This window comes from Chenopodium quinoa, unplaced genomic scaffold (assembly GCF_001683475.1).
Source record: "Chenopodium quinoa cultivar QQ74 unplaced genomic scaffold, ASM168347v1, whole genome shotgun sequence".
Taxonomy (NCBI): Eukaryota; Viridiplantae; Streptophyta; class Magnoliopsida; order Caryophyllales; family Amaranthaceae; genus Chenopodium; species Chenopodium quinoa.
Window position 1 is genome coordinate 1 of NW_018743592.1, and position 26,251 is coordinate 26,251.

The 26,251-nt window shown below is 36.0% G+C and overlaps 4 protein-coding genes across 6 annotated transcripts; 2 read left to right on the forward strand and 2 right to left on the reverse strand.

The window, feature by feature from the left end:
* Positions 1 to 394: 394 nt before the first annotated feature.
* Positions 395 to 3,147, reverse strand: LOC110682713 (protein FAR-RED IMPAIRED RESPONSE 1-like; the record flags this gene model as incomplete). Its single annotated transcript, XM_021859040.1, has 6 exons — positions 3,140 to 3,147; positions 2,724 to 2,792; positions 2,106 to 2,611; positions 1,872 to 2,020; positions 1,289 to 1,794; positions 395 to 536 (listed from the first exon to the last, which is right to left on the reverse strand). Coding segments are annotated over exons 1-6 (1,380 nt in total), but the record flags the coding sequence as incomplete, so codon positions are not given.
* Positions 3,148 to 11,445: 8,298 nt separating this feature from the next.
* Positions 11,446 to 17,270, forward strand: LOC110682715 (protein FAR1-RELATED SEQUENCE 1-like). 3 transcript variants are annotated; one of them, XR_002503448.1, is made up of 7 exons: positions 11,446 to 11,526; positions 11,897 to 11,952; positions 12,526 to 12,625; positions 13,875 to 13,935; positions 15,425 to 16,514; positions 16,684 to 16,766; positions 16,868 to 17,270. XR_002503448.1 is itself a non-coding variant. In XM_021859042.1 (6 exons), exons 5-6 carry the CDS (start codon positions 15,863 to 15,865, stop codon positions 16,692 to 16,694), a joined length of 663 nt encoding a protein of 220 aa, XP_021714734.1. In that variant the 5' UTR covers positions 11,446 to 11,526; positions 11,897 to 11,952; positions 12,526 to 12,625; positions 13,875 to 13,935; positions 15,425 to 15,862; the 3' UTR covers positions 16,695 to 17,270. The 3 variants fall into 3 exon arrangements, 1 of the variants encoding a protein (XP_021714734.1); XR_002503449.1 differs by having other exon boundaries at positions 13,875 to 13,930; positions 16,684 to 17,270; XM_021859042.1 differs by having other exon boundaries at positions 16,684 to 17,270.
* A 3,853-nt stretch (positions 17,271 to 21,123) lies between these two features.
* LOC110682714 (FK506-binding protein 4-like) lies at positions 21,124 to 21,519 on the forward strand. The gene has a single exon (XM_021859041.1). It carries the CDS (start codon positions 21,124 to 21,126, stop codon positions 21,517 to 21,519), a length of 396 nt encoding a protein of 131 aa, XP_021714733.1.
* Positions 21,520 to 22,461: 942 nt separating this feature from the next.
* Positions 22,462 to 25,895, reverse strand: LOC110682717. Its single transcript, XM_021859043.1, has 4 exons — positions 25,732 to 25,895; positions 23,538 to 23,564; positions 22,748 to 22,977; positions 22,462 to 22,646 (listed from the first exon to the last, which is right to left on the reverse strand). The coding sequence occupies exons 1-4, from the start codon at positions 25,808 to 25,810 to the stop codon at positions 22,548 to 22,550; spliced, it is 435 nt and encodes a 144-aa protein (XP_021714735.1). The 5' UTR covers positions 25,811 to 25,895; the 3' UTR covers positions 22,462 to 22,547.
* Between the last annotated feature and the right edge of the window lie 356 nt (positions 25,896 to 26,251).

Consider the following 26,251-nt stretch of genomic DNA (forward strand, 5'->3'; position numbering starts at 1 on the left):
TAGTCCAAGAAAGTACAATCTAAACACGATCCTCCACCTTATACTGAATTAGGTTTCAGATAAAACCTTCTCCTCTCGGACGTTGCAATACATCATTCTCAAACACTTTGCTTGGACTTCTTGAAACTTGGAGTCGGTGTATATCTTTTGGAATAACTTTTCAACTTTAAACCCACTAAACCAACCTCCTCAACTACTTGGAGCATCGTTGATCTGCACTAACCTCATCACGAACCCTTTTTTCCCAACGCAGTGCAATATTTTTGTGGGAACTTAAACAATTTGGTGTTATGGTTCACAAAGCCGTCAAAAAAACCGATTGATGCTCTCCACCCTTTGCGTGGTCTTCATGCCGGCCTTAAAGAACTCTTTCATGTATGCGGTACCCACATACGACTTTCTTTGTGGAGGCTTTCCAGCTATTTGTTGTCCTCCAACTTGTACTCAGAAAAAGTGCAGCCCATCGCTCATGGAACTCATCGGGGGTAAGACTCTCATACACAGCCTCCTTAAGAGGGTTCTGGAATTCTTGGTAGCTGCAAAAAATTCAAGCAAAATCATGACATATAACAAAGTTTATGTTAGGATGAAATGTAGATAATATCTTTCATAGATAACCCACCTTGTTGGTGATTTGCACAACTTAATGAAAAAAACAAAAAACAAAAATCAAAAAAAAAATAAAATTAAATATGCCAAACCTGAATTTCTCAGCCACAAACAATGAGCACTTTTCAACACACAGAACATCCAAGTTAAATGATATTAGTTGTAAAATTTTTTGTTATACAGATAATTTATAACTTTATAAGAGTTCCGAAGATAAATCCTGAAACTTTGATCATAATATGAAATTCACTTCTGCATAAACACGCTACCATATGAGATAGAAATAGATAATACAGTACAATACCTGTGATAAATAGGAAATAGTCCAAGAGACCACGACACAATATGGTCTGATAACACCAATGTAACTACTTACTAGCCTAGACTTCCTCTAAAAGTAGTGTGGAGTGAAGGAATTATCAGCCTAGCTTGCACTTACATGATTTTAGGATTATGGTTATGGAAACACAATGAAAACTCTTGACAAATTGTACTGAATAATCAATAAAAAAAATTTGCCAGTTGAGTCTTAAGCAGATATGACAATATGACATATAAGCCAACTTCACCTCAATATCAAAGCAATACAGATCAGAATACTAACACTAATATATTCAGATTCACACAGTTACTGCACAGCAACTATACCAAATCTTTATTGGGAAGCATTTTGACTAACCGTGCGTACTTTCCAAGTTTCTCAGGGATCTTGCTCATGATATGCCATATGCACCAACGATGCATCGTGTTTGGCATGACTTCAGCTAGGGGCCTCCACATGGCTGCCGCTTGGTCGGTCAAAATGGCATTAGGAGCTCGCTTGTTCATGCATGTCAGCCATTGTCGAAATATCCACGCAAACGTATCACAATCTTCATGTGAAACAAGAGCACAACCCAACAACAAAGATTGGTCGTGGAGGTTGACTCCAACAAAGTTCACAAACGAAAGCTCGTACTCATTTGTAAGATAGGTTGCGTCGAAACAAACCACATCCCCAAAGTTCTCATAAGCTACCCGGCTTCTTGCATCCACCCACAAGACGTCCTTAAGCCTCCCCTCTTCATCCAAACGTTGTGCATGGAAAAAAATTTGGTTGTCAGATTGCATTTTCTCAAAGTACTCCATCATTGCCACTGCGTCACCGCCTACCATCTTCAATCGCCTTTCCTTGTATACCTCATGCTGTAAATCTTTGCCAGTTAACAGTATTTTTCTATTCCGTTTCGATTGGTCGCCATGCACCCGTGTATTTGACATACGGGCACCCCCTGCTCATAGTAATCCAACAACTTCTTCTTTACATTTGTGGTCATATGCTTCATGCGGTACTCCTTGACAAGCTTGGATAGAATCGGATCAATAAAGTGATTATGCACTAAGTGCACAGTCTTCAACTCCCAAACACCGTCTGCATTAACACTAGCATAAATTCGGGCCAAACATTGACACTTTTTTGAAGTCCTCTTCGATCCGCTTAACTCATCCTCACATACAACACCATAAACTAATCCACCTGAACCTCCAACCCCCATTGCCCCTCTTCTTAGCTTCCCTCCTAGCCCTCATGTCAGGTCTTCCCCAACACTCACACTTCAATGTGGTTGCAATTGTCATACTCTTGTCCATCATAGAATTTACACCCTGCACCCTTGTCACTCCAAACCTAACCTGATACTCCTTATAATAGGCTTCAACTTCCTGCCAACATCGAAATACTATCCCTACCTTAGGCTCCTCAACAGTGATTACAGTCTTTTGGTTGCTACCAACAACCGTGTGTGTTGTTTGAACTGTTTTTATGGGGGATAAATACATCACATGCCTAGTAACACCATCAGTGTTACCACAGGTATCTTCAACTACAATTTCTTCTATGCCATCACCCTCCAAATCCTCCACATCAACACTACTCCTAATCTTAACTCCGCTACCCCGATCAACAACACCACCCTTACCAGTTGCATTTCCATGTCTCCAAAATATTAGTATCCATGACACCCTGTTTCCTTAGCTAACAAACCATACAAACCATACTATTTTAGGTAAACAAACTAACAACATAATTCTCATCAAATAATTTAACCCATATACACAAAAAAATTAACACACACTTTACTGCAACAAACAAAAACAACCAAGACTCAGAAGTTTTTACACCATGTAAATAAAGCATTCCAGTACTTACAGAACCAACCAAAAAACATCAGCAAATATATTTATGACTAATCAATCGAAGAAAAAACCGTTCTTTTTACACAACAAAATGTTTACAGAATCCGCGAACTCACTAGAAACAAACCTCAAATGATTAAATTCAAGCCACTGAAAACCTAGTGGTTAAATTCAAGCGACACAAAACCGCAATTGATTAAATTCAAGCCACACCAAACAATAATTGCTATTTCTACCACATCACTAATATCAATTGAATCCCGACAAAACAAAAAAAATATTACACAAATTGACAAATTCACTAACCTCTACTTCCACCGACCATGAGATCTGAAAACCGCCTCAGAATACGCACTTCGCCATTCACAGAGAGAAGAGAGAAGCTTTAATGTAACATAAATATGTTACTCTTTTACTGCGTGTCCTAATTGGAATCGTTTGATAAAATTAACGACATCCATCTCACTCAGCTACCTTTGCCAACTAAGCATGTCCCCACATATGTCTGCACAGCAGCACAACAATGCAAATAGTTGGAAAAAATTGCAAATATGCCACTAGAGAAACAAAACCCGTTTCTCATGAAGAGTAATTGCGATTCTCTCATTAATTATTATGACATTGTTTATTTGTTTTAATTTAATTTCTACTATGTCTATAGATTGCAAGAAGCAGCCATGCATTTTGGTGAGAGCATCAAAGAAATTATTAATGAAGATTTTGGTAATGGCATGTGAGGATCTTACCTTGCTCTAATTCGCTCTTAGATTATATGCTACACTAGTGCTCTATCTTTGCTTCCTTCTATTTAATATTTAATTGTTATTTGCTATGTCCATCTCAGTAAACTTGTGGTGATTGTGTGTAATTTAATTGTTCATCTTTTTGTTGTTGCCTTAATCAAATGTTAATGAGGAATGACAAGTTACTACAGGAGATTCTGAACCTATTAGTCAACTACACAGAGGTTTTAGTTATAAGAGTTTCAGTTTAATTGACAAAACCAAAGTTGAAGTTAAAACAAACTATTCTTGACTTGACATCAATTGTAAGCCTAGTTGGGGCAATAGTGGTTGCTTCTGAAGTTTGCACTCTAAACTTAGTTGACCATTACTTGTGGAAACTTATGAATTAGAGATTATTGTTGTAAAGGGACACCCCATATATAGAACGCATATTGAAGATCTCATCTTATCTCATACAATCCAATTGATTTATAAGAAATTCTTCTTCTACTAGCTATATGCTAATTCAGCAACTTAACTTACAGTCTATGATGCATCAAAGTGTTACGCTTGCTCTCACTATGACTAGGGTTATAATTCAGTCATTTTTTTCTATAGGCTTGATCGTGCATTTTTTCGACAGGCTTGTGTTATTTCTGATCTTGCATTTACTTCTTGTTTAGTTTGTCAGGCTCATGCACATGTTTGTCTTGCTCGGTTGACAAGGTTGAAGGTGTAGATGGAAAGGACAGTGTTGTCATTTCCTTAAAGGGGAAACATTCACCATACTTTGAACAGGTTAGTTGGAGTTAATTGTATTCAATTTGGTAGACATTAAAATATTTGAATTACAATCTTTTACGTCTCTTAAGTAGCTTTCTTCCTAGCAGCCTGATTGCAAGTTTCAAATGAACTAGTTTGGTATGCTCACTTTTATTCATTAATTTATTAAAGCAATAATTTAATTATGCTGAAGTTGTTTAGTACAAGTCTTTATTTCAAGTGATTCTATTATGTGAAGCTAATAGCTGTTCTCATAAAAAATAGATCTTACAAACAAATAACTCTAACAATGCACTCTTACTAAATTCTGTTTTTTTTTTCTTTCCATAAGGTGTTTTAATAATTGAACTCACTAATAATGGTTAATGCTACAACAAATGATATGAAACGACTAAGCTGTTTTTATTTATTTATTTTTTATTTTTTATTTTATTATTATTATTTTTATTTTTTTTTATCCTCAGTCATTAGTATAAGTACAACTGGAAAAACCATGAGCATATAATCCCTTTTTTTTGTCCTTCAAAAAGTTTTATAAAATTGTCTTTATAATTTTCAGCTAAATCCCGTAATTGATCACCTTTGTATCTCACTATAGCAATTTAGGCAAGATAGCCCAAGAAGGATAAATATGAAATAATAGCTCTTTCATATATTAATCATGGCAAAGTGAATTATATGTTGAATTGTGATAGATGGATAGCAAATATTTAACTAAAATTGAAGGAGATTCAAATTGATTAATAAATGTTGAGAGCAAATTGTAGGGAAAAAAATGGCATTAGAAGTACTATGTATGAAGCTCTTAGTAGATGGAAATTTGGAGCAGAAAATCTATCTATCTATATTATATATAGAACTTGCAATCGTAAAGTTCAACATGGAATTCATCACTGAGATTGTGTAGTCTAACATAAAGAACAAGCATGACTGAGCAGCTCATAATTTGGAGTATCTTTGTCAAGAATGAACCCAATTACACAACTGCATTCATTAAATCTTTTTAGAAAAATGGACTTCGGTGAGTTTAGGAGGGACATCATTAGCAGCTTTTTCTTCATTATAAGTATACGTAGTGTATAGTAAAGGTATGCTTTGCTGTTGTATGGTAGTATTATAATTATGTCTCTTCTACTGTTTTATAATATACTCTTGGTCAATATGAGAAGAGAGCTTGATAACCTTTTCGATGCAGATGATTGTAAAACCCATCACATACATCCCCTCACGGAGGAAAAGAGAATGACTATCACTGCTTTGGAGATGCATGATTATGTAAGATGTTCAATTCTTTCTTTACTATATTTATTAGTAACTAGAGAGATGTCATTAACTGTAAGTATATAGTATAAAGACATAAATTGTTTGTCTATGTTTTTAATACTTGTCTACTAGATTACTTAAGAGAGTAAGTTAGGATTAGTGTATGGGAACACTTGACAATATATGTCTTCCATTAATTTTCTATTAGAATCATATTGTCATGATGTACCTTAATATCATTCTAAAGATTTTGGCAGCTTGATCGCATATTATTGGAATTTTTGGATGAATAGAAGTCAAATAGGAGGATATTTTTGAGAAAAAGAACTAGGAAAAAGGATAGGAGCAAACATAAAATTAATATTGGTTGGACGAAGAGAAAAAGCTACTATTTATAAGACTGCCCCTAAATACAAATTCTCTTTGCTTAGCAATGACTGAATCATTTATGGCTTATTCTCTATTTCTTTTATCTCTTGCCTTACACGCCACAATTACAAAAAGATGATATATTGAAAGCTAGGACTTAGATTATTAGTAGGTTTTTCATTATATGATAGTTGCATAGGTTAATTTTAATATTTTATGAACATGATATGAATTATTTGTTCAATCTAACTTTTATATAATGTGCTATAAATACATTCTATGCAACAGGTTAAACGTCATAATTATCTTGCACGTTATCATTTGAAGCATTACATTAAAAATGGTGTGCAAATAACTCAGCCACACAATCAACAACGCAACGATATTTGTACTTTTGCAGTAGTTGGTAGACAGCTAGAGTATCAATTGAAGTTCCAATTTCATTGCGTCAAAGAATCTGCTATATAAATCATGAAAAATGGCCCGATGAGCTTATCCAAAGAAATCCTGATCGTAATCCATTTTGTAGATGGAGGCCAAGTGAACTATTGGAAAGTGCTAAAATTTTTGGTGTGCCTCTTTATGACCAGGATAGACATAAAATTCAGTATTTTAATAGTCAATACCCTGTGAAACTAGGTTTTTGAGAGAGTTGCTTGTCGAGTTTCCTGTTGTAGGCGTGATTAAAATCACGGAAGATTACCCTATGAATGGTGAGTATGTCTATGAGGGTAAAATGGAAGTGAAAAAGGAGGTTATAGTAGACCAAAAAGGAGTGAATTCAACTGTTGAGGCAACACATGCAGTTGTACTTCTTGATATTTGTGATTATAATGGAGATACATATGTTTGTTATCAGAACTCATATGGTGATTCGAGTGTGAGTATGTGCTCTGATAGTATTTCTTGATCGCGGTTTGAAACTGTGTTGGAGATACATTATGGAGAATCTATCCCCCCCCCCCAATGCACCCTCCACCTGTTCTACAATCTATGTGGCAAAGGAAACAATTTGCAATTGCTTTTAATAAGCTTTCTTCATTATTTCAAGAACTTGAAGTAGCTTATAAAGGTGGTAAGCAATCGTGGGATGAAGTGAGGAACCTTTATTGTAAAGGTCAGGTAGAAAAATCAAAGGAGACACTCAATGATGCTGTGAATTTGTTTAAAAGTAGCTGCAAATATTGTGAAGGAGATACGTCCTTTGGTTATAAAATATAGGGGTGTGGAAAGTGCTTCCAGTCTCGGGTCTTCCCCAATTGAAAAGATTGCTTCTGATGCTATCGAAAAGATTGCTCTTGTTGAGAAATTGCAGACAAATTGCCATTATCAGAAAGAGTACTTCAATGCAAGGAAAAAACCGAGGAAATGATAGTAGATGAGATTTTTGCTATCACGAGGTTGTATATAATTAGTTAACATTATCTTTGTAGCAAGGTTTAAGTTTTAGTTTTGGTCGCACGTATTTTAACGACTATTTCACTAATGCCACTGATACTTAAAAAATTCACCAAATGCCACCGTGTTTTTTCAAAATTCACCAAATGCCACTGAGGTTTAGTACAATATCATCAAATGTCATTTCCGTTAGTGGACCGTTAGTTGACCCCACCACTAGCACGTGTCACCTTCTGATTGGTCCGTTTTTTAAAAAAAATTAAAAATAACAAAAAGTAAAAAAAATAACAAAAAATTAAAAAAAAAACTGAACCTCAAACCCCAGCCACTAGCCCAGCCGCCGGCAGTCCCGGAACCCCAGCCACCAGCCTCCACCACCCCGAAACCCCACCCCCCTTCTCTCTCGCCGCCATTTCTCCGCCGATGTCGGCCCTCTCCCCTTCCCTTCTTCTTCCCAAACGCACAAAAACGCCATTGAAGCTCCGTTGAAGCTCACGCATGAAAGCTTGAGAAACATCATTTTTTCACCAATTTTTTTTAAACTTGTACCAAAATGTTCACAATTCAACATACAATCAATTAGAGCAAACAATTTTGTGAATTGCTTCACCAAACAAAAAATCCCAATTCAATTTGTTTAGGGTTCTTCACAAAAATTGGTGGTGATTGGAGTTGCTGCTGGTCGGCTTTTGAGATGCAGTGGTTGGTGTTGGCAGGTGCTGGTGGGAGTTGGTGTGGTAAGCTCGCTGCGTGGTTGTGAACTAACGGAGAGGGAGAGGAAGGGGGGTGGGGTTTCGGGGTGGTGGAGGAAGGGGGGTGGGGTTTCGCGGGTTACGGGTCGCGACGGGATAGAGGAGGGGTCGCCGGCAGCCGGCGCACCTTCCGGTGCTAGCCCCGACGGCAGGGGGTGGTGGTGGCTAGGGTTTTGGGTGGGCAGGGGGCTCGACGACAGGGAGGAGGTGGTGGCTGGCCACCTCTGAGTTTCTTTTTTTTTTGTTGTTGTTTTTTTAAAAAAAAATTTATAGTTAGTTTTAATTTTTTTTTAATTTTTTCAAATATTTTTGGTTTTTTTTTTAATTTTTGTTTAATTTTTTTTTTTAAAAAACTGACCAATTAGAAGGTGACACGTGGCAAGTGGTGGAGTCAACTAACGGTCTACTAACGGACATTGACGGTCAACTAACGAAAATGACATTTGGTGATATTGTACTAAACCTCAGTGACATTTGGTGAATTTTGAAAAACACGATGACATTTGGTGAATTTTTTAAGTACTGAGTGACATTTGATGAAATAGCCGTATTTCTAATTATTGTATGAGTCTTTTCAAAGGCTTTTTGTATTACATTGTCATTAAAATTGGTAGTCCTTCCAAAAGCATATTTTATGAAAGAGGCCCCCGGTACCTCAAATAAAGATACAATTTTTTGTATCTCAAATGACATATTCATTATTTTGTGGCTATGAATTCGTGCTTAGTGATTATTTAATTGTTTTATACTTGCTGAGATGATGATTGTGTAACCAAAGTGACTCCGTTTGATGGAGTTAACTCTATAAACATTTAACATCGTTAATGTAACTTTTCTTGGATTTTTTTTTTTTTTTTTCACAGCTCTCGGATCTTGTCTTTTTTTTTTTCACACCCATCATTTTTTAATTGCAAATTTACAAAGTCAATGAAGCTCGAAAATCTGTAGACACCGGTCTGTGAAGCTCTGTACTGTTGCATCTGGTAATGGATGTTGTAGACCTGAGAAAGTGAGAGCGGCCAATTGAGTCTCAGATCTGTGCTGGAACTTGTTATCAATGGAAGGTAAGCAAATGTTGTTTCAATGAACCTGGTTACTAATATTTGTCTGTTTAGTAGAGGCGCATTAATTTTTTAAATTAGTAGTTGTAGCTTTACTACCAAGGTGTTAATTGTGTAATTAACAGTTAGTTGCTTGAGTATAGAGTCAACAAGATTTAATTTTGCAATATAATTGAATGTTAGAATTGAATTGCTGCTAGATTTACCAGATTAGGGACCTCTTTGTAATTCGAAATTTATTACTATTAAAATAATTACCAGTAAAAAGACTAATGAAGTGGCATTGGGGATAATAATTACCACTATAACTGCTAAGCTATAGTTGATTGGGTAATAATTATGATGCTTTGTTATATACGTTTGATTTTTTTTAATGGTCGCTGTTACGATTCTATTCCTAAATTCAGTGTATTAGAGATTTTGTCCTGAATATATTTTCTGTGTTGTGTGGAATTTTTCTTATTTACACCATGTTTGTGGTTTATAAATGAAGCAGATAAAGAGGTGGAGTTGTTAGGGGTGATGGGCATCCTGAAATGCCATCTATAATCAGGGCAGTGAGCATGTTGACATAGTTGATAGGAGTAGTGGAGTAAAATTGATTGGGAATGGTTTCAACAAGGTTGAGGGACTTGATGAATTTGTCTTTGAGGGTGTAGAAAACAATGAGTCAGAAATGTATAGTGAAAGTCAATATGTTTCTCTTATGAAGACAATTGAGACAATCGAAACTATTGTTGCTAGCAATAACATAACTGTTGTTACAACGGTAGAACCACCTCAAGTTGGTATGGTATTTAAAACCTGGCAAGATGTCGAATCCTATTATAAGGACTATGCTGAGCAGATTGGTTTTGGCGTTGCTAGGCGCAAGGAGTAAATTCAAAGGACAAGAAGAAGAGAATAGCCACGACTTGGAGGTGTGAGTGTTAGGGTAGACCTGATATAAGGGCAAGGAGAGAAGCTAAGAAAAGGGCTATGGCCATGGATGTTTCAGGTACAGGTGGAGTTGTAGATGGTGTAGTAGGCGAGGATGAGTTGGGGCGTGGCAAGAGACGTCCAAAAAATGTGAGTGCCCTGCCATGGTATATGCTAGTGTTAATGAAGAAGGAGAGTGAGTAGTGAGGGGGGGGGGTGAAATTGAAACATGAGAGGCACAAGCCGTCCCCTAGTAACTCGAAGCTCGTTAAGGAGTATCGTATGAAGCATATGACCTCCACCGTTCGAAAGAAGTTGTTGAATTACTTTGACAAGGGTGTACCTGTTACACAAATACATAGTTGCTTGGGAACGGAGAGGGAAATGCCGTTGACTGTCAAGGATTTACAGCATGAGGTTTATAAGGCTAGAAGGTTAAAGATGGTCGGGGGTGATGCTGTGGCTATGATGGAATATTTTGATAAGATGCAAGCAGGGAATGACAATTTTTTTCATGCTCCACGGCTTGATGTAGAAGGGCGGCTGAAGGATGTATTAGTCGTGCGGCGTACGATGACTTTGGTGATGTTGTTTGTTTTGATGCAACTTATTTAACCAATGATTACGAGCTCCCATTTGTTAATTTTGTTGGAGTTAACCACCACGGGCAAACAATTTTGCTTGGGTGTGCGTTGGAATCTCGTGAAGATTCAGATACGTTTTCTTAGATTTTCAAGTAGTGGTTGGCTAGCATGAATAATAGGGCTCCTGTAGCCATATTGACTGACCAAGCGGCTGCCATGAGGAAACTGCTAGCTGAGGTGATGCCTGGTACTAGGCATCGGTGGTGTATATGGCATATAACCAGGAAGTTTCCCGAATAACTTGGCAAGTGCTCAATGTAAGTCTGTTATGTTTTTGTACACTCTCACATATGATTGCAGCTGTCCTTTACTTTTTTGCTTCTTTTTTTGGATGTTGTGTTTATAAGACCTGTTGATTCTGATCAAGTTTTGACTAAGTGTTGACTGTGTAGGAGTTTTGGCTAAGGGAAGTTGTCCCTTGTTGATTTACTTGGTGTAACGAATCTTTTCCCACTGTATCCAAAATTCAAATTTAATCTACACTCTTTAAAAAGTGAGAAGATCAGCAGAACTGTTCCTTATGAACAGTAGGGCAGTGTGCGAACGGTTTTGTCCTTGTCTTGGGATGTTATTTGCGGTCTTGCCATTGGATCTTGAATTCCTTTGCTTTCTACCTCAGCGGTCAGTCCTACTTTTCCTGAATTCACTTGCCATCACTCATTCATTTCCGTTTTCTCTCTCTTCCTACTCTCTTTCTCTTTCCTCCTCTGCTATTGTCCAGCCATTTTTCCACTTTTGCTTTTAAGATTTTTTCGCTCTTCCATTGAAGGTCAATCTGAGTTTTCCATTGAAGCGTGTTCTGAGCTTCCTTTCTTCCATTATTGCTGAGGTAATTACTCGTACTGAATAAGTGTGAATTTTTACTAATGGAAATTCTGATTTAATAAATGGAAATTCTGATTTCACAATTCATAAACTCTATCAAATTTTTGTTATCTTTTTACTTTTGGTTGAGTTAATCTGATTTCTGATTATTTAGTTGATTTTTTATCTTACTTTTGGTTGAGTTATTCTGATCATTTATTAATTACGAGTTTGTTGAGTTCTCCTTCGGTCATTTACTTTTGGGGTTTTATTTAGTAAAGAATTTTATAATAATTAAGAAATTGTGTTGATTGTTCTATAGTCGTATCTTGTGCTGCAGTTCAGAAACTATGTTTGGATTCGGTTCTGATGATTGTAGTTTATGTTGCTTGCAGTTCAGCGTAGTGTTTCTGGTGAAGGTGTTGGTGAGTTCGATGTATCTGCATTCAAGGTATTTAGTTCATTCAGTATTTTTTTTGGTGAATAGTTCATTCAGTATTGATAGTGGTTATCATTGATTGATGGATTTTAAATTTAGTTTTGTATTGATTAACTTTTGGTGATTGGTAGCGGTTATGTTCGATTTTAGTGGTGATGGGTTGCAAATAGCAGGTGATTGGTATTTAGATGCAATCTATATAGATTTTGGTTATTTGAGGTAGCTTTTCTGTTTATTAATTTACTAATTAAGCTTTTTCATTTTGGTCGAATTCCAATGTATGGTTCCATTGTAGACTGTAGCTGCACACTTCAATTAACAAAGCAAGACCCTTATTGCTTTGTTGAACGTAATTTGCAATATCTGGTTGCATAGTTTGTGTTATTGCTGGAGTAACTGAGGTTTTAAAGAACAATTTCAGTAGGATTGGTTAAATTTTCTTATGTTTGGTCATAGTTGTATATGGCGATAATTTACTGGGTCTATAGTTCGTTTTTAGAATGCAAATTTAATATTTCTTTGAGAATATTTTTTGTTTTGGTTTTTAAGTCATATACTTAACTTTCTATCAATGTGATTTTGTAGGAATCTTATTAAAAAATCAAGCAGAACGTAGAATGAAACTGCAATTTTGCCGCCAGACAATTACAAATGGCATGAGATAAAGAATCTCAGACTCTTCCAGGTTAGCACTAAATCTTTACAGTCCATTCTTAAACTCTTCAACTGGTTTTTGAACCCTTTTACATTTGAATATACCTTTGCTTAACCGTCCCCTTTGAATCTGCAATTGGTCTTCTCCACACTAAGGGGTATCCTCCTCCTCAGTTCTTTTTATTTAACTGCTGGTTTTTGTTGCTTGTATTATAACAGGATATATATATAATCATTTAGATTAACTTTAATGATTAAATAAAAAAAAATCCATGTACTAAGGAAATGTACGATATCCCAAATGTCATGTGTGTTAGGGTGGTTAATAATATGTAACCTTGTAATGTTGTTGCATTTCTTATCAATAAGTGCTAAAGTGTGGACATATGTTTCTCAAATAACCTTTAAAAGAGAGAATAATGAGAAAAAACTCAACAACGCTATTTTGAAGGTCTAGGGGCTCTTTAACATCAGTTGCCTTAATTCCTGGATTGATTTATTATCATTACTTAATAACACTTAAACACATAGGAAAGTCCATTTTCAGAACTTACTTTTCTCATAACCAACTCTAGGTCAAATAGCCTCTGTAAAATTAATGGCAGTTATTTAGAATAAGGTGTTCTGATTAATGCTTGGATTGTGAGTATTGTTAGGTCCTTTTCTCGAGGCTCATGTAAGACGAGTCATAGTTATTAAACTTACTGCTTACATGTCTCTTAGGAGGACTGTACTGTATTTGCAGTTTCAGTAAGATTAAGACATTACCAAATACATTTTTGTTTAGTTTCCGAAAAAGTTTTGGTTTAAGAGCACTGCAGGAAGAAGTTAATCAAACTGATAACTGTTGCAGATTGCTTATGAATATGCAAAAGAAAATGGGTTGCATTTCTGTGAAACTTTTGCTAAAACAGCACAGAAAGTCAATGAGCTCTTTTGTGAAATAGGTCACTTCTCCTTTCCTATCCTTTTGAATCATTATTAAAATAACACAAAACTAGAATATATTCAATAGAAAATAAAAAGAGAACACACAAAGAATGACTGTCGTAGAGCTTATGAACAGTGAACGACCATTATGTAAGGTTAATCGAGGGGTAATTTCATCCCCCCCGCCCTTCTTATATATATATATATATATATATATATATATATATATATATATATATATATATATATTTTGCTAATTTTTGTTTTATATTTTTAGTTTGTTACTTTGAATAATTTGGGTGATGAATTTTGTTACTGAGTTTGCAATCACTGATTTGAATGTTGCATAGGTTTTGATTCCTATTCTGAAACCAACTAGATACACTGGTGCTGATCCTTATAAAATGTAAGGTTAGTCTCACCTTTAATGCTTTTTTTACTAGCTATTTATGTTTCTCGAGTTTTTTGGTTTGCTATTTCAGTTATTGAGCATTTGCTTTAGAAAGTGGGATTTTGGTGAGTTTGATTGGTGTTGTTTACGTGTAATTAAGCCCTTTTCTTTCAAGTAGCTGTAGAATTGGATTCTGAGCGAAATCGGGTAAATGAATGACTAATAAGGTTTTGGATGAGGCCAAATAAGTGAAGTGTATTCTAATTTAGCGCCAAGAAATTTAATAATCAGCTTCAGAGATTTAGTAAACGGCTTGGTTTGTAGGCAGGAAGCAGCAAGATGGCGAATACTTGATTGTGCAGGAAACCTGTACACACTTTTAAAAGTCAGAAGTTGGGATGGGTATCAAGCTCATAGATGAACTTCTGTGGTTCAGATGTTCCAAAATTGTTATTTGGTAATTTAGGGTTTCCAACTTAATTCGAAAAAAGGTCAGTATCAAGCTCATTGATGAACTAATAAGGTGACCATGTGGTGATTGCTTTGAACTTCCAGTAATAAAGGGTAAAAGAACGAGAGAGGATCTTAATCTTATAATGGAAAATGAGAATTAAAAATAAGACTGATGTCAATGTTATTAGATTGGACAAAAGCTTAAGGGGCATTGTTGCAAACCTTCCTAGCATAGTCAATCTCAATCTGATTCTTGGACCTTTATTTTTTTGGATTAATATTCTTGGATGATATGACTGTTTTAAGGTTTGCACTTCAACTCTTCAAGGTTAGGATGCTATTTCTATCTTGTTTTCATCGTTGGTTAACTCTGTTCTTTTTTGCCTACTATTTAATGTAGATGATATGGGATGAAATGGAACTCTATTCTTTTTTGCCAACTATTTTATTTAGATGATATGGGATGAAACGGAACTCTGTTCTTTTTTGCCTACTATTTTATTTAGATGGTATAGTATAGGATGAAATGGGCAAGCATGAAACAAATAGGGATAACTGAATAAGATGATAGTTGAGCTTGAACAAGAATGCATAGAAGTATACACGAGAAGAGTTGATGTGGCTAACCACTCTACAGCTCAGCTACAACTGGCTATATATTGATGATTTCGAGGCAGAACTTGCATCCATTTATTCTGCAATTGGAGAACTACCATTAAATAATAATTAATTTGTGAACTTGGTAGGGTTAGTAAACTTCACTCTTTTTAGAATGCTTGATCAGGTTTCTAATTTTATGATGCTTTGTGTGATTACTTCGACTTGTGATGTGTCTAAGATACATTTGTTTTCAAAACGGTTTGCATGCTAGTTTTGTCCATATAATTCTAAAGCAAATGTCACTTATAATTATCATAAACTTATTAATTAAACCTACTTGTTTATGTGGAATGAAAATCTGAAATATTGATTTAATTTACTCTGTCACAAAGTATTGGCGTTAATCTGAATTTTGATCAAACCCTATGTGCTATATAACTTTATTTTAACAATCAGGTACACAGAATTCAAACCCAAATTGAAGGAGGTCATATGTGAGAGTTTTATGACTGATGAGTTTGAAACGCGTTGGTGTGCGCTAATGTCTCAGTACAAGCTTGAGAAAAATGAATGGCTTACTAGGCTGTTTAAAGAGAGACATATGTGGGTGCCGGCCTATATGAAGGAGTATTTTTGGTCCAGTATGAAGACTACGCAAAGGGTTGAGAGCATTAATAGCTTTTTTGACGGGTTTCTTACTCGACATACAAAGCTGTTTGAATTCCCTCACAAGTATCGTAGGGCCATGGATAAGCGGATACGTGATGAAACCAATGCAGATGCTTACTGTTCAAAGTACTTGAGGAGGTTAGTGAGTGGTTTCAAGACGGAGAAGGTCTTTCAAAAGCTACGGACACAAAATTTCAAGAAGTCCAGACAGAATGTTCTTCGAGGATGATGTATGTGTATGATAGAGGTGAGCGAGTAATTTCTGACAATATAATTGAGTACACTCTTGAGGACCGAGTGTGGCTTGTTCCACCTGGTAAGAGTGAGGAGGTAATTACTGATCGGCATAGGTATTATTGTGTTACCTTCAACACCGAAACAACGGAAGTATGTTGTAATTGCAGGAAAATTGAAACACATGGTATTATGTGTAAACACACCATCAGTATATTAGATCGGAATTTTGTGCTTGATGTGCCTGAGAGATATATTGTAAGCCGGTGGCAAAAGGACATAATGCGCAAACATACAAGGGTGAAGGTAACTGCTGATGATCCATCCGAAGTTGTTCATGTGAAACGGTTCAATATGCTATTGAAAGTTGCTGAGCCATTGTGTGAAGAGGCGGCCATGGTGAATGATGAGACGGTACAAATGGTCATAGACTCAATTAATCAGTTGCGGTTGGATGTTGATAAGTGTAGGAAGACGAAGCTTGAGCAAACCATAGCTCTAAATTTCCCGAATGATTTTCAGGGATCTGCGAGTGCAGGGTTCAGTGGTACAGCCTTGGCTGTTCAGAAACCAACTCATGTAGAAAATGTAAAGGAAATTGGTGCTACTGTTAAGGACCCGGTTCCACCGAAGAAGCCTCGAGGTAGGCCAAAAGGTTCAAGTAACAAAGGTTTAGCTGATATAGGTTACAAAAAACCAAAACAGCAGAAGGCTAAAATATGGCAGCAATCTTTATGTTTTTTACACTTATTGCGATATCTGTAATTTAGCTAGTGGTTGTTTGTCATTTAGTTGTTTTGCTGATAATGTAGGAACCAAATGATGCTGAAAACGAAGGAATGATGGTGCAGACTCACCTGTAGCCCCTGATGTGGCTGCTCCCGATATACTTCCAGTAAATATCCTGTTATGATTTTTCATTATACATGCCTTTCAATATTAACTTTGTAATACAAGTAGCTGCTGCATTTACTTTTTTGGAATCAAATTAATCAGGTTAAACGGAAGCAGGCACAATTGGTGGATTGCGACACTATTGGTCTGGGTGACAAAGTGACTTTTGATAATGAGTTACTAATGAGGAAAAGCATGGAATGGTGCACGGGTCCATCTGAATTCTGAAATGCTTTAGATGTGCTCTAGAAATGACTTAGGTGTTCTTGACCAGGTTAGGTGTACGTTTTAGGACATGCGTTTTTGGTGGATGTAGCTTAACCAAGTATTAGGCTATGTTTAAGCTTATATTCGGATCTCTACATAGTAACTCAATATTTGTGGTTAATTTGCCCTTAGTTATTTTAACTAAAAGCTTGTAATTTTTATGGATCACCATTAGTACTGGATTATAGATTTAAGTTTAAGCTTTAAGTTAATTTATATTACTAAATTATTTCAGTCAGATGATAAATTACCATATTACTTTGTGCAACTTTTATGTACTGTATTACAGGCTTACCATATTCAAAGAAAAAATGGCAAAAAATCAAAACACAATCAAAGTAATGAAAATCGACCAAAAGTGTCGGCTGATTAATTAATTAAAACAGTCGGCCAAAAGGCCGACTGACGAATTGAGAATCGTCAATAAACCCCGACCCCTTGGCCGGGTAAAAGAAAAAAACGGCACGCAGGCCGTATAAATAGAAAAAATAAAGCATAGCTTAATTAAGCAGAAGGAGGGCGGTCAAGTTTAGCAAGCGTCTGAGGCAAGTCCTCAACTGGCGCCTGGTCCTTCTCAGCAGTCGCCTCCTCCTACGCAGGACCTTCCTGGGGCGGCTCCTCCTAGGCTGGCTCCCCCTACCTCGGCTCCCTGCCGCCTCGCCTTCCTGCTCAGACTCAAAAGAAGAGTCAGATGACTCCTCCTCCTCTTCGGCCGCCTCCTCATCGTCTATCTGACCAAGAATTTCAGCATTGTAGGCGTCAGAACAGGTGGCGAACTGCTTATCCCATTTTTCAAAGTTGGAATTAGGGAGTAGAGCAGCCCAGGAACTCTTCATGATGGCCATATAGTCATCATTCATGTCCTGGACGAGGACCTCCTTGTCCTTTTGCTCCGCCTCCGACAGTTGAGCTTGAATTTGAGCAGTAAGGTCCGCCTCTTGAGTCTGTAGGCGGCTCTTCAGCTTGGTAAGGCGCCTACGCAGGCTCTCCTCCTCCTTCTCCGCCTGCCTGAGAGGCTCCATCTCCTCTCTAAGGGCCGCCAAGGAATGCTCCAGCTCTTGAATCTTGGCCCTGGCCGCCTCAAGGTCCTTCTTGACCTACAAATTGGCTGACGCCTGAGAATAAAGGATGTCAATCGTCAAGATTTCATTTTGGGCTATCTGGAACATAGCCTTGTCAAAATCAGAGGCGGTCATGGCCTTGGCAGAATTTACCTCTCGGTTCTTCTCATTAATGGGCCGACAGAGCCCTTGCACGCGGAGCATAGTCTGCGGGCGTCAGTTACACCAGGCGTCAAATAAACAGGCGGCTTAAACCAATAAAGCATTAAAAAGTGCTAAGTTACCTCAGCCAGGATGGCCTCCAAATTCAGGGTGCCGACTCCTGGCACATGGTCCTTCTCCTCAGTAGGAATGGAGCGCAGCATAGTCCTGGCCATCTGGACCAGGTCAATCTCAGCAGGGGCGCCTGCAAAAAAATAGATTGGTTAAATTCAGTCAAAACACGAAAAACAAGTCGCCTGGTTCTCATAAAACAGGCGGCCCTTCAATCAAATTCACAAAAAGAAAGGCAACTAACTTTGGTATCCCTTGGAGGCCGGCTGGTCGCCGGGGTAACAGGCGTCCTAACCCCTCTAGGGGGGGGGGTTCCTGTTCTGCTTCTCAGCAGAAGGCCGCCTGGCATTCCCAGGTGTGGAGACGTCCCTAGCCGTCTGCTTTCGGACTTTGGGGTCCGGCTGGGAAGCAGGAGAGGACCTGGACGTGTTGCCCTGCAAACAAAATTAAACAAATTAATAAGCAGGCGGTGGGTTTACTAGAGAGATTTCTCAGGAGAGGTTTCCAGAGAACCAATCCCATGCTGACACGTGGCATACCCAATGATTGGGTAAAATGACGGCTTTTCTAGCCCAATTCCCGAGGAAGCCCTCCATTCCTAAGTTTTCGTTACCTAGGATGGCGGCACACATTTCAAGACCCTATAAATAGAGAGATGTTCCCATCATGGGACACATTCAGAAATATACGCAAAAAACAGAGCAATCATTAATTGCAGATATTCTCTCGAAATCCGAGAAAATACTTCACTTTCCGCACTTTTTACAGACTCCATACACGTTCTAACTTGATCGTTGGAGGCGGAACTCCACCCACCCGAAGTCTCCGCTATTTTGCAGGTACAGGAGTCCAGAGACCAATCTTGGAATTGTAACTCTCCCGCAGGACATCAAAAAACTTCGAAACACTAATAAGTTCAAATAATTTCAAATCAATACTAATAAGTTCTGATAAGTTCTAATAAGTAAAAATAAGTATTGCATTCTCAAAAAAAATAAAAAAATAAAAAAATTCAATAAGTATATTATAAGTTCGGATCAATATTAATAAGTTAAGATAATAAGCAAAATTAAGTTAAATAGAATGGACCCATAAAGCAAGTCATAATTTATATTTTTTACTAGTACTTCGTATAATTTACATGTCATAATGTGAGTATCAACTACAATGGGAGTACTATTTTTCAGGCGGGTGCATATTTACAATTTCTATTTACAATGGGAGAAGGAGGGATATAAGGATAATTCCAACCTGACCACAAGGGTTAAAGGCGGAGTTGTAACCACTATTTCAAACCATTCCAAAATTTTAAGATTCTTAAAGCTAAACTTTGAACCTGTAGGTAATTAAACGTATAGTGTAAGAGAATGACAAAAACCTAAAATAAAACAAGAAAAAAGGAAATGAGTGTAGAAGCAAGTATGTATTACACCATTCCTGACTAAGCTAACAATTAGGTACTCACATTTGAGGGTTTTCACCCTTTGAGTACTCACTTTTCTTCACCCTTTAGGTACTCATGCTCAAATTTAGGTTAGTAATCATACCCTTCACCATATCACAATTAATCCTAATATAATTAACTTGTTTTTAAAAAAAAAATCAATTTTATGTATAAACATAAGTTTTATTTTATCCGGCATTGTTTTATATAGTGTCATAATTGTGTGGCTTGCTTTTAGAATGACCAATTATAAATATAATGTACTCTACTTCATATATGTATTCATACAATAATTTTAAAGAGCAAATTTTGTAAAATAATTATTTTAGTATATATTTATGATTTTATTTTTGGATTTAATTCTTGATCAAAGTCTTCTATGAGGATTAATAAAATAATCATGTAATATTATTTCCTTGCATTTTTTCAATTTTTGGGACGAATAAGTCTTGTGTACAACAGGTGTACATTAATTTATTGTAAAACGATCAATTTGAGCGTAACTTTAACTATTTTTATGGTAACTTTAACCACTTAAAGGGTAACTTTTAATTTATCGTTGCTTTGAATTTTGTTTTAATGTGTAATTTCTTATAGATACGTGGTCACATATTATAAAAACTAACATGATTAATCTAATATATTATAAGTTTATTTGTAAGATAAAATTTATTAATAGAAAAATTATAACTTTTGCAGTATAAAGGATAACTTTAAATACTTTTAACATAATTTTAATCCGTTTTACAATACATTAACGTACACCCGCCTTTTTGGAGAATATGTGTTTTAGGACAGCGTACGTCTTTTAAGTGTTGCATCTATTGTTTTTAACTTGAATCAAAATCTGCATTCAAGGTATTTAGTTCATTCAGTATTTTTTAGTTAGTAATCATGACTTACATATGTGCTGCAGTTCAGAAACTATATATCATGACTTACATATGTGGAATAAATTTAGTTAGTAATGTAGAGGGGATGTTAACGCGTGACCATGACCAAAGTTGCATGCAATATGTGTTCTACGTACTTTTTTACTACATGCAAATTACACTTGAAGTTTGCTATCTTACTTGTTTTTTCCCTTTAAAAAGAGTAGAGCACAAGCCAAATAACAAACCAAACAACGCTATCTTACTTGAAGTTGCTATCTTACTTGCTCTTCAACTTAAAAACCATTCTCAGAACTAACTTCAACCCAAACAACTTTTCTATATCACAATGTCTTCTTCAAGAGCTATATCAAAGATAACCAAACTCAAATACATCAAAAACTTTGATCCAAAAGTTCCAAAAGGTGAAATAATTTTGACATGAACGAAGAAGATGTTAAAGACATCAATGAAGAACAAGAAAATGAAAATATTGATGATGATATTATGGACAAAGCATCGAAATTGGCGATGGCGGGTGCTACAGTCGAGTACACCTTTAAAGCCGGCGCGGTGGCAAAAGCGTATGCCGAGGGAGATGTTACTTTTGAGAAGCTCAAAAGCAAGCTCGGTGTCTCGGGTTCGAATGCATCCTACCATGATGTGAACAACATGCTTGAGGAGGCAATAGGAGATGCGCAGGAGCAAGAAGAGCTGCTCAACAAGATTGATGAGGAAAAGAAAGCTAAGGGCAAAGCAAATGTGGAGGAGAGTGAAGATGAAGAGGATGAAGAGAGTGATGAGAGTGAGAGTGATGAGAGTGAAGATGATGAGTAATAGGGGTTGTTTTAGTATAATTGTATCCTACGCCCAACTACTAAGTATGTTTTTTTTCATAGAGAGTTACTAGCTAGTATGGTGTTGGTTGTTGATTCAAAAGTTTATTGTGTTTTATCTATTAATTTATGGTTGTTGATGTAATATGTAGTTATTAACGAAGTGAAATGAATGGTTGGGCTTTTATTATTAAATTAATCTTAAATTTTATTATTTCAATAGCAATAATAATGTTTCCTTTTAATTTATTACAAGTATATGAATTTTATCCTTTAATTACAAATAGTATTAATCTAGTCAATTTGATCCTATATTTCCTGAGGTTTTTTTTAATCTAATATCTCAAATTTTTTGATGTGCTAACATCGGTATAATTCTACAAGATAATTTTGAGTACTCTTTCGAAGACCAAGTCTTATACACTTACTATTGAATGTGAGCAACTATAAGACTTGGTCACTTACTATTGAATGAGATTATGTGAGCAAATCTTTCTTTTCGAAGACCAAGTCTTATACACTTACTATTGAATGAGATTATGTGAATGTAATCGACATGGATCAATGATTGAATCAGTATGTTGTTCGTCTTATTCCAAACAGTTTACAACCATAAATTGAAGTAATAGTTAAACCAAAAGAGAGAGAATATAAGAGATGTCAAACTAATTAGCTTCAGTACGTACACAAATTGTTATACTCCCTCCGTCGCTATACAATTTTTAGGGAATTTGGTCCAAAAAAATGGATAGTACATATGTAATACGAAGAGCATCATTTATGCAGGAGATAATAATAATAACAATAAAAGCAGTTACAACAACTACAATTAAAATAATAGTTCTTATTGTTATTAACAATAATGAAGCGTTTGCAAATTGATTTGAATATTTTTTTTAAACCCAAACAAAAGTGCAAAAAATAGATTATTAGTTGTTAAATAAAATAGATACTAGTTCTCTTACTGTAATAAATACGAAGTAGTTACAAGAAGAATCAAGCAGAAATATCATAACGATAGAAGAAAAATTATAGTTTCTCTTCCTTGCAATCCTTAAGCTCATAATCACAATACTTTGTCAAACGAGATACAGTAGAGAAGCAAGGTTCCCCATACTCTTTAACCTCCTACAACAATAGACAAAATCTTTAGAAGTCTTCATTTTTCTACAAAATTAAAGTGAATTATAAAAATCATAATGAGCATATATATGGCAAAGCTAACAAACCTTCATATAAGTCTTGAAGAGATCCTCACACCTCTTACGACCTTTATTTCCAGAATAAGACTGGGCTACTAACCAGTGCGTAACTGCTGCAGTCCCAAGCTCTTTGTTCAGAAAAGCAAGTTCTTCTTGAATTGACATGCCACTCTCTTGCTTTCCCAGGGAGGCTAAAAGCTCTTCAACACTTGATAAACCCCGTAAAACGGCAACTTGCTTAAGCATGTCATGATGATCTGGAAGAAATAACATAACATTCACATTATTATTATTTATAACTTTGCACATTTATATCATTTTTGCGATAAAAATATGGCTTTAAACAGAGAAGAATTGAGGGAGAGAATTTATGCTGACGCCTTCTACATTCTTTATATTGATTCATCATTTCTGGCCGACCCCAAATTATTTTGGGATCAAGGCTTTGTTGTTGTAGTTGTAGTATTTATATTATTTCTTTGAAGTTCGCAACAAGAGCAAGTGTGCTCATCTCCTTCCAATAGACTTTCATCATCATTCAAGGAAGAAGATTGCTCCCCAAGCATGTTTGTTAGTCTAACAGTAATTAGTGTATATCATGTCCTGGCCTCTTTCTTGCAATAATGCTTGTAATGCTTGTATTTAAGATGTGGTTTCGAGTTAGGCCTTGTTTTAGTTCAGTCAAATTATGTCCTAACGATACTTGAGCTTCCAAGAATGATCATAAAATAATAAAGCACCCATATATATAATTGAGCCCCATGATTTATAAAATATGATACATAAAAGAGAAACAATGGAAAAAATTTCGACTTACAGTAGCCTGGTCCTCCAAGCTTCAATGCTGTTTCAAGGCCAAGTAAAATAACGTGAGAAAGGACTTTCATTGAAAGGAAGAGTATGAAGATTGAGCAATACATGATATAGGGTAAAACAAGAGTACAATACATGATTGAGCGAAAAGAAAGTTGGGACAATATTCTGAAAATTTGTGACATAATTGAGCAATAAAAACAAGGAAAAATGGAAAACAATAATCCCACCTTTGGGTGGTCTTCTCAAAATAGTCCCACATTTACTTAATTTCAAAATAATCCTACCTTTAACTTCAATCTTAATAAAACAAGCCTTTTACCTGTTGCTAAGCTATGGTAACCGATATATCAAGTTAATTGTAGCACTTGTCAAGTTTTCATTGGTTTAGATATTCATTTTTCTTAAAAAGCTTAAAACTATAAAATATAATCAATATCTTTGCAGCTCACATCTTCTGTAATTGTACAGCACCACCCTCATCAAAAATTCAACCCCTGCCACCACAACTTCCTACCCCAACATCACAACATCTTTGTATGATTGTACCTAACCAATGCAACTCTAATAGATCTATGTTTCTCGCCTCAGCACCATTCAATCATATCAGCTAAGAATGATTAACGTGTTTAACTACTAAAATTAAGGTTGCAAATCAGGACAAAAAAAGATGCTCCTAGTCTTATCCTGAAAACATGGTACAAGATTTCCAATGTTAATAATTTGGAATCAATTATAAATCATTCCATAAAACAACTTAATTCTACTAATAAGTTGAACTTGTGTAGTTAAAGTTGAACTTGTGTAGTTTAAAAACTTAAAATTGTAAATAAATCACTATAAAGTTCTGTTTATTTAATTAAACCAGAAAAAAATTGATATTTTTAAGGGGAGTTAACCTTTGAAACTCCTGTCATTGAAATCCACCCAAAAACTGATCCATATCAAGGGGCGCACTGAAGTAGCCAGAACAAGATAATATATTTTAGTGTAATCCTCTACTTTCTCCTTATTTCTGCCGTTTCTATTCACCACAATCACACACCATCTTTACACATTTTCTGCCCAAAAAAACCAGTCCATAACAGAATACCACCCAAAGGTGGGATTATTGTTTTCCATTTTTCCTAAAAAAAATCATATAAGCCTCATTTCCTCAACCAAAATCACAGATTGACATGCAATTCTACATAAAAGTGCTATCAAATTGAAGCAACGTCAGTTTGAATTCTTTCACAATTTGACTCATATAAAAGTTACTTTCTGTGTGATCCCTAATAACAATTAAAAAAAAAAAAGGGTCAGGCCACTTCAACTCAATTCAGTGAAGATAATGAAACTTAACAAAGAAAAGAGGGTGTACATTGCAGAAGTTAATCAGATCACAAACTAAGGCTTTCATACTTGTACAGGATACAAACTGTTTATCATATGTTAGTTATGGAATAAGGATAAAATGTAGCATTGATAAACATAAATTAGAACAATCTTTGTTCGCCCGCATAACGGAATTTGGGTGAGGAATTACATAGCTGAATAGGCTGTTCTTTGTTTTATTATATAAGGCCCCAATCTTATGAATTTGGATGAGGAGACTTGAAAATTGGAAAGGATCGGATAGAGGAAGGTGAAAGGTAAAGGACAACCAAAGCAAACTTTAATGAAGGTGATTGAAATCGATATGTGACTATTGGGAAACGGCTTATGGAGTCCCCGAGTTCATCAGAGACACTGAAAACAAAAGGCTGGTGCGCCTTAAATATTGGGAAACGGCTTATGGAGTCCCCAAATTACCAGCTTTTGTACCTTTGCCTTCCAAGTAGTAAAGGTGCAAACAAAAAGTTCAGAGAGTTGAAGATTCTGTAAGTGGTCATAGAGCGAACTACATGAAAATGCAACTCAGAATCTAGATGACCAGACAATATTAAACCCCGGACGACCCTTGCAACCGGGCCTTTTGTACTTTCGGTCCGAAATACCCGACCCGAGTCTTAAACCACCGGGCCCAACCACCCGCCTTTTCAGCCCGAAATCCGCCCGAAACCTAATTTGCTCACCTCTAAGACTAAACGAGACCTCATTTCATAATTTCATATCCAGCTAATCTAAACGGAAAATAAAACAAATTGATGATCATACAAAGCAAAACAATTATGAAATCATATAGAGAATAAAGAGAAAAATTATAAAACTGTAACCTCGGAATAATCGGGAGCGTGACAACCACCCTCCTACGCTTGATTTGCCGCCGCCGCCGACTCTACTGCCTCCGCCCATCGTCTACGAAAACTAGGCAAGGATGAAGGAGCGTAAAAACTAAAAACTTTAGCTAGGGTTTTCTTCTGGTAAATGGTAATTTTCTGAAGTTGCCTCCTTTGTTCTTGGCTTTATCTACCAAGTAATCCGTGGTAAATTTTGTTACTGTAGTATTTTTTAATTGACTAAAGTACCCTTTACTTTACCAAGGTTTAAATAAAAACTAGAATATTATATCATATCTTATTTATATTGAAAATATATCACACATGATATATTTTCGTAATCTATTTATCTTATATGCTCAACACATTGGTGTTAGTATTTTCATAAGTATTTATCTTATATGGTCACAAAGCCTAACTACTTTTATATCCTCTCATCTCTTGTCACAAACACCTTCCCTCTCCTTAATAATGAAACTTAACTGCACTCAACGACGACAGCAACAATCTTTCCCCA